Here is a 13,847-nt window from a genome sequence, read left to right on the forward strand (position 1 = left end):
TTATGTATGTTAAAATAGCGCCAGTGCAACTCAACATGTACTGTGATGTCACTTGGAAGACGTTGCCTCTAGGTCAGTCTGGCAGTACAAGTCAATAGAGTGCAAGCATTATGAACAAAGGGAAGACAGTAGGTTTGAACTGATGCTCTAGTAATATAACTGGCATTATCATAATACTCAGCTCATTTCATATGTGTATGTAACAGGTGTACCTTTCTGCGACAATACAGTTACTGATACATTCAAAGCAGTAGTGATATTTAGTTTTTGAAAGTATCAGTTATAAATCTGTGTATGCATCCTTTACATTTTGCAACTGTATCAAGTGTTTTGATGCTATGAGCGCTATAAATGATTATTTTTCAAGAAAAGATGAGAAATTTGAGGTTTTTAATCTCTGAGAATCAAAATGTTGATTATTTCATGGACAATTATAAATAATGAAATATTAATATTCAAAATGTAACTAAATTACACAATAAGGCCACGAAAATAGGTATTATGACACACATTGAATTGTGACATGGTTATTGTGATACGTATCAATTCATGAAACTTAAGTATCGTGAAATCCCTGGTATATAAAACACATGTAAATGTTTCAGTCATGCTGAATAGTGCATATTCATTTACACCCTAAAAAATTTGAAGATGGCATCAAACATAAAATTAATCCTCAAATCATTAGCACTGTAGATGTAACAGCTGTTTAGAATGCAAACTAAATATGCTTTATGGTTCAGCTTCTTTATTATACAAGGTCACAACGTTTTGAGAAGTCTTCACCTGAAGAAGAGACTAGGAACTGTCTCAAAACGTTGTGACCTTGTATAATATAATATATGCCATAAAGCATACTTAGTTTGACTCCACCCACTTCTAAATGCCTTTGAAACAACTGTTTAGAGTGCATTTAGATATTCACATATAAGGATTGCACTGACAACTCCTATTGGCAAGATGTTCACAGTTCATACTGACCAACTCCAGAAGTCGTGGACAGGGGTGTATCATATAAGGATTGCACTGACAACTCCTATTGGCAAGATGTTCACAGTTCATACTGACCAACTCCAGAAGTCATGGACAGGGGTGTATCATATTCTTTTTTGGCAGTTTGGGCATTGTGACATCAATTAGCTCCAATGATTCCTTAACTGCATCAAGATGTGAGATCATCCATTGCCTCTGAGAAGTTTGCAAGACCAAAGAGATCTGTGATGTCTAGTTTGGTCTCCACTGTGTGGTAGAAATACTCGGGTGCCTGATAACAGATTTTGATCATAATGAGAACTATTTTCTATCTCCAGAAAATCAGTCTATGAAAGAGATCATGACAAACATATCTGGGGAGGGAGTTTATTTAACTTTCTTGGCTTTTACCATCTGATGTATGTTATCCATATTCAGACATAAAAACACAAGCCACAAGATATTGATAACGGATATTGATGAAATGCTAGCCAAAGTGACATCATCATCTGGACAGAGGAAAAAGTCAAATCCTACTCTTTCAATCTTCAAACCAGACTAGTAACTGATGTGCTACTATACCTTCAGGTCTTTCATTCACTTTTGCACTAGTGCCCTGATAAATCAGTGGCTATCAGACATTCTTCAGACAATTTAAGCTTTATGGATTTTACTGAAGCTTCATGTATTTTAATGACTAAATGAGTGGACAGCAGGACACAAGTTATTTCCCTTTAATCATGTAACCATTTGTAAAACAGTTGGGATGCGTAATTTACTGATACATGTTGAATACATTCTATATTACTCTGTGATATATATCCCCAAATGACTTTAAATGCACTCAGTCACTCACCTCATTTCTCAGCCGTCTAAGAAATGCAACCTCATGGCCTGTTAACTTTTCCAGTTTTGTCCTATAATAAAAGGGTAAGGTATTTTTGTGATAGCTGAAATTTGTTTGATTATGTTATTGTACTTAAATGATATAAAGGGGAGAGGCATTGTGTACTGTGAAACACTGTATAGAGAGGAGAGACGATGATGAAACACTGTATAGAGAGGAGAGACAGTGTACAGAGAAGAGAGACATTGTATACTGTGATGATGAAACTCTGTATAGAGAGGACAGACGATGATGAAACACTGTATAGAGAGGAGAGACAGTGTACAGAGAAGAGAGACATTGTATACTGTGATGATGAAACACTGTATAGAGAGGAGAGACAGTGTATAGAGAGGAGAGACAGTGTATAGAGAAGAGAGACATTGTATACTGTGATGATGAAACACTGAAGAGTGGAGAGACAGTGTATACAGTGATGAGGAGAGTGACATTGTATACAGTAGAGATACATCCTGCAAGGAGACGACATGCTGAACACCCAAGACAGACACTGTATAGAGTGGAGAGACATTATATACAGTGATGAGGAGAGTGACGTGGTATACAGTAGAGGCCCATTATACAGAGAGATGACATGCTGAACACCCAAGACAGACACCTACCCCTTTAGATCATGCTTAGTCAGCCATTTAGCCACATCAGCACTTGTCCACTGTTTGACAAAGTCTGTATCTGGTTTCACTGCTGGAGAGTGGAAGGCAGGGGTTGTCTTGGAAACTGCTACTGGCTGTACCAACACGGAAACAGGTGAACAAGTGAATGAACATGTTTACTGGGTTCACCAAAAATCTGCAGGCTGTCAAAATGCTACCCATAGTAATATATAGTGTGTGGATGTGTGTGTACTTGGTGGAAGAGAATCTTCACAACTCACATGGAAAATCATTTGACTGTTAAAAATGAAAATCTTACAAAAAGACAAATGTTTGCTTCATTAGACAAAGGATTCGGGAAGATAATTCCTTGAACATGAATGAAAAAACTCAAAAATCATGAGTCATGAGAACACCAATTTACATCTGCACATGATGTTGAATGTATTCATGTCTAAGGATGTAAGCATAGGAGAAAATATGGCTCCGAGGTTTTGGTAGACAATGTAAAACCGGAGGGGGAGGGATTTAGGAAAAGTGAAACCTGAGAAGTGGACTTACTAATGAAAGTTAAAACCTGGGAAGAGGTCTTTCTAGCAAAAAGTAAAACCTGTCCCTCCAAAACAAAAACCTCAAATGCGGTTATTCTGGGAAAAAAAGAGATGACCTAATATATATGGTGAGAAGCAAACTTTAGGTTTATATAGTTGATTAAAGCACAAGTATTAAAGCACAGGTATTAAAGCACAGGTATTAAAAGCACAGAGACCATAATGGAGTAAGAGAGAATTGCGTGAATACATGAGTGAGTCAAGTTTTACACTGATTAACATTTCAGTAGTATCACAGAGGCAGACGCCAGAAATGAGCTTCATAAATAGTGCCCATGTGGGAAATCAAGCCCTGTTTTTTAGCCTGGTGGGTTAAAGCTTTAACCACTAGACTACCCCACCAGTATTTCTTGACGTTGCCCACAGACATCCTTACATGTGCATAAATAACTTGCTTTACATGATGTTCTTGAAAAGGATGCTCCTTATGTTTGTTCCATGAAACACACTGAAACTGTTGTGTCAAATCATTTGCAAGTTATCCTATTCTTACAACAGAAGGCAATATCAAACACTGTATTTTTCTGATAAGGTTCATTTATAAACCAGACAGGAATATTGCTGACAAACATAACTCTGTACCTTCATTACTCCAGCATCCTCTGACAAACCAGGTTCCGCATCCAACAAGCTCCTTTGTAGCTCCTTCTTGAGACCGTCTATCTTAGAATCAAAGCTGTATTTGCCGCTGAAGTCAAAGAACAGCTTGGAGCCGAGGATCATCCCCAGCCAGCCATCAGGGCGGTACTTCAGTTCCATGACCAGGGGGACGATGGACTTCCTCTGTGAAAATGCATACTCTGCCTCTGTAATAAAGAGTATGGTAGAATAGAAAAAAAAAATATTCAGGTCTTTGAATGACACCTAGAAGTGATACACTTCATCATTTGCATTTTACCAATCTTGTAAATCCAATATCTACTACTTTTCTAAATGGTATATATACACATGACATCACTTGGGCTATGTTTTCATGGTCAAGTTGAGCCATATGCCACAAACTACAGTCCCAGACAACTGACCAACAGACCTGCTCTACAATTGGGGCTGTCCTTGTACCGCCGGGACATTGCTATCAACACCACAGATGCATTCTCGATGGCCTCCGCCATAGCTTGTAGTGTGGAGCCTCCCATATTGTCAATGTCCATCCACACGTCATAGCCATTTTGTTTCAGACAGTCCTTCACCTTGATCAGCACCTCCTGATTGGCCCATTGGTAGCTGATCATCACATGACCTTTGGCCTTCCCACCAATTTCTTTGCTTTTAGTAGAAGACCCTGAGAGCTCTTTGCCTAATTCAAAAAAAGAAAGAAATATGCAAGAACAAAAAGTTAGTGAGTGAGTTGTGATACTTTGGCATGAAAGAAACCTATAGTCCTGGGTTTAGGTCTTCACTTCCCAATAATATGTTTGTGAGCATCATGCTTGTTGGGTTCATCATGCCTCAAATCTGCATCACTTCAGGCTTTCCTGCCACAGTAGGTGGTATAAGGCTGGGCTGCGTAACCCAGGACAGGTGGGCAATGAGTTGGACCTAGGTACCCATGTCAGTACTACTGTATGAAATAAAGCCCATCTGACCTCCCAAGACAGAGTAGATTTCTGACAGACAGTCTAAATGGTACAGATTTTAGATAACATGTTTCATGCATCTGAGAAAATTCACCAGGTATCAGGTCTGGTTAAATCCATTTTGAGCCCATAACATTTTGAAGTTACGAGCCTTGATGTCTGTCTGGGTATTTGACCTATTTCATACACTGTCAATACCTGGACACATTATGATCAATGTGAGTACTAGATTAAACAATGCAGTAAGCTATTCTTTCATGATCAAAAAGTTGTATTGTTTTTAAAGATTAAGACATAACTACAGTCACTTCTGTTGAATATAATGTATGGTTAAGACATTGATAAACAGAAAATTTTATCCTTTGAACTGAAGAATGTGTGGCCATTTCTTACAAATTTGATGTCAGGAATTATAAACATACTGGGTATCTGGGTACAGTAGGGTGGTAGGGGATGGGGTACCCGGGCAGAAAGTTTGGACCCATCCCAGTCCTAGTAAGTGGACATGCCGATATGACTGGAATACTGTTGTCAGTAGTTTCCAAACCAAGAAACCAACCAGGCAACATTCACTCACACAAGCTATCCTAATGCCCACCCACCAGCCTGACTATCCATCTCCCTGCTCAACGACTCACTCAACCACTCGCTGAACCACACACTCACTCAACCACTTGCTCAACCACTCGCTCAACCACTCAACCACTCAACCACCAAACCAGGATGTACACAACTGTCTCATGTTCTATGGAACTAATCTAAAACTAATCCACCTCACCTAAGTCTGCATATTCCTCAGACTGCAGGAGAATCTCACGAAGGTTCCACAGCAAACCCTGACAAGGCTTTTTGATGTTTTTGTCGGTAGAGCTGCGGTATTCTTCCACTACAGCCTCCATCAGACCCGGCTCTTCCATCATCTTCTGTTTGTTGTCTTCATCAAACGCAAGGACCCACATGGACTCAATCGCCTCTGATGAGGTGCATGGAGAAATATATTAACCAGTTATCTTAGCATCCAGCGATCTGACAGTAGCTGCCATCATCATCTCCACAAGACAGCTGGTCATGATGTCACTGGGTTTTTGTGTGCAGACTAAACATTTGCTAAACACCTTGTTTTCAGACAAACAAACAAACATCAGCTACAACCTTTTAGGACTGTGGACCAACAGGATGTTCACCATTCAAAACCGACAAAGGACACTACCGTCATAAGCTGAAACCAAATATCCAACTATCCTTCATAGTTGCAGCTACTGTCTACATCCTATTTGTGTTGGGTATTGGATGGTATCTAACTGTGCAGCATTTCACATTCTTGTGTCCCTATATATGAACTCATGACAAGCAGGCTTAAGTCTGTATCTGAGGATAAACGATTCATATCCAAGATCTGCCATTAGTGAGTTTCTGCAGCTTCTTTATCATGACTATGAACGATGAAGACCTTTGTCACTTTGCAGTGTACCTCAACATCAACAAACACTCTGTGATGCAGCTGCAGTACTGTTTACATACACATATCTATCCATATCTATACCTACATACATGTCCCATCAAACGTTTAGACTCACTAAAGTACATATAGCCAATTATAGACATGAAATCGAAAATAGCTCATCAACAAATCCGCTGCTGCGCTCTTATAACTTACATAAACTAGTGAAATTCAGTGATAAAAATCAATTTTTAGACAAAATTCTTGACAAAAACACAGATTTTCACAAGAATGATATTTACACAAGCTTTTCAGCAATTTAATGCATGATCCTGGTGCAATTCATCTGTATAAAGTTTGCAGTTAATTCCCCCAAATTAATGTTCGATGTAAGTATATATATACTGTAAACTGTCTTATTTCCGCGCCTTTAAATTTTCGCGAGTGATGGTCACTAAATCTTTTCATGCTTTCTTATTTTCGCGAGGTGATCTTGTTACAGGGGCGTCTCTGAATGTTTTTACACGACACGCATGTGCAAGACCATTGAGCTGTTATAAAATAAACAGATTTGCGAAGTGATCTAACAACAAAGTAATGTAATTGATTTCAGAATTAATCCTTTTTGATTAGGTGTTAGAGCAATGAAAATAAAACATGACTGAGCCGTGTTAATCCAGATTAGCCCAGTGGTGACACGTGATTGAGCAATGACACCTGTATTGTTTTTGTGTTGATCACTTACCTGAATTGAGTGTATGATATATCTATATTATCACGTGTTTTTATTCTTGCGTTATGAAGTTTGAGGCAAAGTTCGTGAAAATTAAACGGACGCGAAAATGTGGCTGTTTACAGTACATGTTCATATCATATAGTGATGTGCTTTCAGAGAGTCTCAACTTTTGTTGGGGAGTATACTGTGTAATACTGTGTCACTAACATAATTGTCAAAGGGGCGATAATCCACCATTCATTAATAGTCACCATTCATTTGCAAGTACTAGTACATGTATAAATACCTTTCCGTTCCTCAATGTTGCGAGATTTGAAGAGTTTCAACAAGAAAGGGAGAGCCCCCTCTTCCACCAGCATTTTCTTATTGGCATCATTCCTGGCCAGTCTTCCCACAGCTGAAATATATCAAAGCAGTGTATGAATTAATTTTGAAAAGTGACTGGCCAGGAGGGTAATAGTTCAGTAAATATGTTGCTAGCCCACATCATACTTCACCGGTCTCGCAAGATATACATATCAAAATGTGCATCGGTCAGAATTAGTGTGATGTGTGATAATTGAAGATGGTAAAGTTATTGTTGCCCCTTGGAAAAATAATTAATCAAACAAACACATTTCTTTATCATATTCATATGCATTAAATAAGAATAAATTATCTGAGATTTTCACCCATCCAGCCAGTCAGAATAGCTTCAACAATATATTACTGGCCTCACAATTAGGTAGTGGGCTCCTAGCTGCATGTAATTTGAATGCTGGATCCAAGCTTCAGTTATGTGATGGGTCTGTACAATCACACAGAGACTGACAGTGTCACAATGTTCCCAAGCCGCATGGACTCTGGAGTATTGCTATACTGTCCATGCATTATATTTCTGCTTCATAGATTTTGTGCCTTAGGCCAGATCAATTTTTTTCCCTCTTTCACATTTTTTGTCCTCAGAAAACCTAAAGGCAGGAGGGGAAAATATATATTAAAAAATAACCAGTAAAAGTAATATTCCTATTAAAGTCTAAACATATTTTACTTTTGGCAATTTATGATGTGTATATGGGGGAAAAATCAATCTAAAACAAATTTTTTTGTGTAAGTTTACATTTTGTTCAATAAAAACATTAGAATTATATTTTTTGAGCAAGTAAAAATAATGTTTATTTGTTCTGTGAAAAAAATGATAGGTGGATCTGTAAAAAAAGAAATAAAATTGGGCCGGCTTCAACAGGAAATGAACATCATTGCTGTGTTTCAGTAAATTTTTGACACTATCCAAACTTCTTAGATTTACTTTTAACCAGGAATCTCTTTCAACAAATTCTCACACAAAAATACCTAGGCTGATAGCTGTATTGTTTCAACAGATTATGGATTTGACCAAATTATGTGAAGTTTATACTTAACTACTGATTAGATGAATCAACCCATGGATGTCACCTGACTTAGTTATGGCTTTAACCAATCTGAACCTCCTCTTCGTGTCAGCCATAACAGATCTGAGCCGTCTTACTGTACGTGATATCCATATTGTCTTCATTTATATGAAAATGTTTTGAAAACAGTTGCTAACAGAAAAGGACTGTAAGATTTTGTAAGATTTAGAAAATTACAGGGAATCTTCAGAAGATGTCAGGGATGGAGAAAAATTATCTGATAATTGTATCAGAAGTCACAGACATGTATATCCAGTTTGCCAGTAAAAAAATATAAAAACATAAAGACAAACTGAAATTTTCTCAATACTTTCATTCGCACTATAGGCCTGAGCAATATTTTCTCAGACAAAAACACAGATAGAGTCTATTTTTCTACATCTAGGCCATTTAATCAGACCCGATGCTGATGCTGATGCTGGTGCTGGTGCTGATGATGACGAGGGCAGCATAGGCAACAAAGACACTAACAATGATTTTGATGCCTAAAGAATAATAAAGGTACTTACTCCTTGCCAACTCTTTGGACGACCACCCTCTATTGATGTGTTGGCGTTTTTTCAAAGACCTTTCAAAAATTGTTATCAAGAACTTGATTCCCTCTCTCCGGGCCTGAAGCAGGTAACACTCCTTCTCATCCAGGATGTCTGCAAGAGCAGCTATGGCAGACATCCTGGTCATACCTAGTTTTGAGTCCATGTATGACAAAAGGACTGGAGTATAGTTGTGACTCTGTAGGTATGGAACACAGGGGTCATGCATACCAATGTTATGTGTGATACCCAGCATGGTCTTCACTAGGAGAGTTTCACCTTTCTGAAAACAAAATGATCAATGATTTTGAACAAAGGAGTTTGTCATGACACGGAATTCACAAAAATGACAAAACTTACAGTGGGCTGAGATTTAAATTGTTTGAAAAAATTGGGTCATTCATCCTTACACTGGATCTTCACAGGTTAAATAATGGGACTTATTTGTACCAGGTTTTGTAACATAATGACAATCTCATCAAATCAGGTCTTTAAATCTGATACATCTCTGTGGCATGCTAACTTTCTGTTGAAAGATCTGGGGACACCTCAAAAGGAGGTCAATGAGTGAATTTTCAGCCATTCCCCATCAAATCCAATAGATTCTTGGTGTGAGTGAAAGATTCTGACATGCACAACTTTTTCTGTATCTCAAAAATGGAAATTTGGAAGCAAAACGAAAGCATCAATATCCCAATTTAAATAATTCATACATCCTCATGTTACTGAAAACCATGGCATCCACACACAGAATGGTCAAGATCACTGTCAGTTGTATATTGTGCATTCTATGGCAGTTTTCCTGTTGCAAAGATTAAACATTCACACAAATATTAGCTATACGACTAAAATGAGGTCCTCTGCATTTACTTTACATTCAACAAATATAATTTTCAGCCATCATCAAAGCTGTCATACTGAGTTACAAGATTTACATTTTGTTCCAATTCACTACAGGCAATGATGAATAAATGAAGTATTCATCTAAAATTATCATTTCTAGTGCTTTACCATAAATTACAAATTATAAATACAATTTTTGGGACTTTTGCCTCTGACTTTCCTCCATCAGCTGGAACCATATCTTCAAGACTTGAACGAAAACCATCCAGAAAGCCATCCAGCTTACAAAGACATTCACAAACAGGTGGCACAGCATTGGTGAAGTTGATCAGAGCTTTAAGTCCATTCTTCAGAGGATTGTAGAAGTCACTAATCACCGAACCTTCCAAGTTTTTATATTTCTTTTCGGTCAGTGTTGTTATCACAAACTTGCCCAAACAATTCAGAAAATTTGTATCAATAAATATTTGTCCTATCTCCTGCCTTAACTTGTTAATATCTGATTTTGGTGCACCTCGCAATGAATAGTATAATTTTCCCGCTGACAGAAGGTTAGATCTAAAACTTTCAGTGGGAATGTTGTCGTCAGTATATAAGTCATTGTCCATAATGTTGGAAGTTAATTTTCTTGTCCTTGCAATCTTTTTCTGATATCGCTCTGTTATTTCTTCTGGTGTTAGTTTTTTGCAGGGCTTCTTCTGTCCTTGAACTTCTTCACCTTGACCTTGACCTGTACCATTTTCATCTCCATCGTCTTGTTCTTGGTTATTATCGTCATCAACATCATCACCATCAGATGAACTGTCACTTCCTGTTTTGTGTCTGGTGTCTTTCGCTGCCTCTGTCTCAACATCAGAAGAACTGTCACTTCCTTGAGCATGTCCGTCATCTTCAGCAAGTTCTTCGCTGTGCTCTACATTCTTAGCGTCCATGTTGGAAGGTTTCGTCTGTGACTGTGAGTCTGCACTTGCCGCCATATGTGTGGTCTTCTCAGGCGATACTTGTTGTTTGTTATTTTCTTGTGATGTGGTCCGAATAATCACAAGGCTTTCAGTTGAAATTTCACTTCCAGACCTGAACTGTTGAATGGATGTCTTTGATATTCCACATCCCATGCCAAAAGACTTTCTGTAGGATGAACCGCTCCACCCTGAAAAATCAAGGAATTGGTTCATTTCTAGCAGTGTCTATAGTAATATTGCATCATTTATCAATCTATTATACTACAGAAATTACAATGTCTGTACAATTTCTTCCAAATTATATCTCATATGTAGCCGACAGAACACTCATGATACAAGCAAATCACAGTTGACAGAGATGCCAACATTTTGTTTAAAATTTTAGCTGTAAAGTAAAAAGCCTAAATTTTTTCACACATTTTCAATAAAATCTAATGATTAATATATTCAGGTGATAGACCTTACAGACAGTTGGTGTTTACATTAAAGTTTACAAGGGTGTGTGCATCCCCACCCCCTATCCCTTTGTCCTGTATCTGTCCCTGAAACAATGTCATGAAGGTGGGTTAATATATCTCTCATTGTTTTGATCTGATAATATGTTTAAGTTTCATATGAACTCTCTTCATACAGTTAATGAGGTGCAAGACAATCAAGACAAGTACACATTGCAACATAATTAGAAGTCTGGTCAACATTGTTACAAATGATGTAAGTTAAGCAGTGTTGCAGAGAATATTGTAATGGACCAGGAGTGAGTGAGTTTGGTTTTACGCTCCTTTTAGCAATATTCCAGTGATATCACAGCGGGGGGCACCAGAAAATGGGCTTCACACACTGCACCCATGTGGGGAATCGAACCCGGGTCTTCAGCGTGACGAGCAAACGCTTTAACCACTAGGCTACCCCACCGCCCCGTAATGGACCAGGAAATATTGCAGGTACTGTAAAAATGCTCTGAGCATACATGGATTATCAGTATTTCATGCATCATAGATATGCACATCGTAACTGTTTAATAAACATATATGAACCCTCTTCAAGGCCCATTCTCATTCATGTTAGTTAATACATATCAGTGCATGTATAATAAACAATAATCCAAAACATAGGACACAGTTCATAATTACTTTTGTTTATTGATTTAATCAGCTGATGACCCAATTCAAGCATCTATATTTGCCCCATAATTTAATCCTTTAATTGCAATATTAACCAGAAAGAACTGCAACTGTATATCTAAATAGAAGTTGTACTGCTATATGCATGTGCTAACTATATACAATGGTTGTACCCTGAGAAAGACATGCCTGTCTGACAGATGTAGGACAAAGAACAATGAAACAAGTTGACAAAACAATGAGAGATAAGAAACACTTATAAAATAGTTTGTAACTATTAAATAACATCTGTGGTAATTTATTATGAACGATGTATTTATAAACAACATAATACTTTTTCATATGCTACTTAGTCCAATGTCATGGTTACATTTTTCTCACTTGACATTTTATAAGTGCGTCCAGTCAAACCTTTCCGGTATGGGATTCAAACAGTGAAGCGCCCAAAACAAGTTCTTGTGCACGCGTTGAAAGCAGCGCACCAACTTATCGATCTCGGAACTGAAGCCTTCAGTGGTTGTATGTGTATACCGACTTAAGATATGCTTACACAAGCAGCCCAACGTTCACTTTCCTACAGCCGTTTTAGAGATCTTGAATATGTTTGCTTTTCATGGTTCTCGAGTCTAGCTGTACTCTAACGGGACAACAGCTTTGTTTACAATGGAAACCACCATACGGAAGTATACCAAGGGAGGTAACTCTATTATGCGCCTGAAAAGAGGAAACGTCAGTTTTGTTTCAAGCTCTGAGATGTAGCAGTCTAGGTAAACTTAGTCTCAGTGTATTTCGTTACACTCCATCACTGAGAAGTTTACTTAGACTGTGAGATGTTGTCTCATCTCCTTGCAAGCTATGACAAATATGGCACGTGCCTTGGGGTGCCGCCTAAACGAGTAACCACTAAACAATTTCTATTAAAGTCCGATAAGCGACCATCAGATACTGGGGATTTTTTTCTGTACATGCATGACTTGTCTTTGTTTATAATGGGCGCGAATCACTATGGTGGCTGGACTGTTAACACATTCATGTAAAATACTTGGTAAATATATAGTTCTTGACAAATGTGCTGTTTTCCTTAGATGCACCATTGACTCCGTATAGCACTGATCTGGTATTGTTTCAAGTGATGTAGTGATAATTATTTTCAAGTATGGCATAATCTGGGATAATCTGTACATAGTCTCACTGGTATAACCGACGCCATAAAGCTGGAATATTACCGAGTGCGGCTTTGGACAATCTACTAGGGATACTCTACAACAGGGATAGGTCACTCGCTTGCTTTCTTTACCATTTGTACTAATTAAAGTGTGCCTCGTCATGCTCCAACGAACACAGTGACTTGGCTCGTTCGCAGCGCAAATTCAGTTGTGTTTAACAGAACTTCAGCCAGTTGATTGTATCAGTCGGAATTTTGCAATGAATGAATGAATTATAGTAAGAATTAAGAGCAAGAATTATGTGAATGAATGAAAGAAATAAAGAAAAAGAACCAAAGAAAGCAGTGCATATGTGAATGAATGAAAGAAAAAATGATACACCGCGGCCTTCCCTCCCAAAACATATTAAAGAAGGCAAAACCATCACAAGAACACGTGTTAACATCAGCTGGGTTTTTTAAAAAAATCTACTTTGAGACATTTTTGTTTACATTAATAATTAATTCAGATATCTTATTACATGTGGGGAATGGAATGGACATTAACAAAATGTTAACTGACACTGTCACACTGCCCTCAAAAATAAAGTGCAAAACTGTCACAAAGCGTTCCAGTTTTGTCAAATAATAACATCAACAAAAAAGAAAGAAGTTATGGAACTATAACCCTCAAGCATCAATGGCGAATCAAATCAGATTTGATCGGCAATATGTCACATTTTTCACACACCTCAAATACACCCTAACATTTTGTTTTAGATTATGAAACTATCACTATTACTTGCAAACACATTTCACCTGATAGTATATTCCCCTCATAAGAATGAAAGGTATATGTGAAAGATGTTTTTGAAGTAATAACTAGAAACACTCAAACAATGGCGTGTAGTATTTCAAAGGCAGATCAGAACAGATCGGCGATATGTCACATTTTTCACACACCTAAAATACACCCT

The 13,847-nt window shown here is 37.8% G+C and overlaps 1 protein-coding gene across 1 annotated transcript; it reads right to left on the minus strand.

The window, feature by feature from the left end:
• Nucleotides 1–911: 911 nt before the first annotated feature.
• Nucleotides 912–12,356, minus strand: LOC137276828 (uncharacterized). The gene is made up of 11 exons (XM_067808475.1): nt 12,277–12,356; nt 10,540–10,793; nt 9,835–10,482; nt 8,777–9,083; nt 7,124–7,234; nt 5,439–5,633; nt 4,114–4,380; nt 3,666–3,889; nt 2,482–2,606; nt 1,829–1,889; nt 912–1,264 (listed from the first exon to the last, which is right to left on the minus strand). The coding sequence occupies exons 2-11, from the start codon at nt 10,756–10,758 to the stop codon at nt 1,163–1,165; spliced, it is 2,259 nt and encodes a 752-aa protein (XP_067664576.1). The 5' UTR covers nt 10,759–10,793; nt 12,277–12,356; the 3' UTR covers nt 912–1,162.
• Nucleotides 12,357–13,847: the final 1,491 nt, after the last annotated feature.

The sequence above is a fragment of the Haliotis asinina genome, chromosome 3 (assembly GCF_037392515.1).
Source record: "Haliotis asinina isolate JCU_RB_2024 chromosome 3, JCU_Hal_asi_v2, whole genome shotgun sequence".
Lineage (NCBI taxonomy): Eukaryota > Metazoa > Mollusca > Gastropoda > Lepetellida > Haliotidae > Haliotis > Haliotis asinina.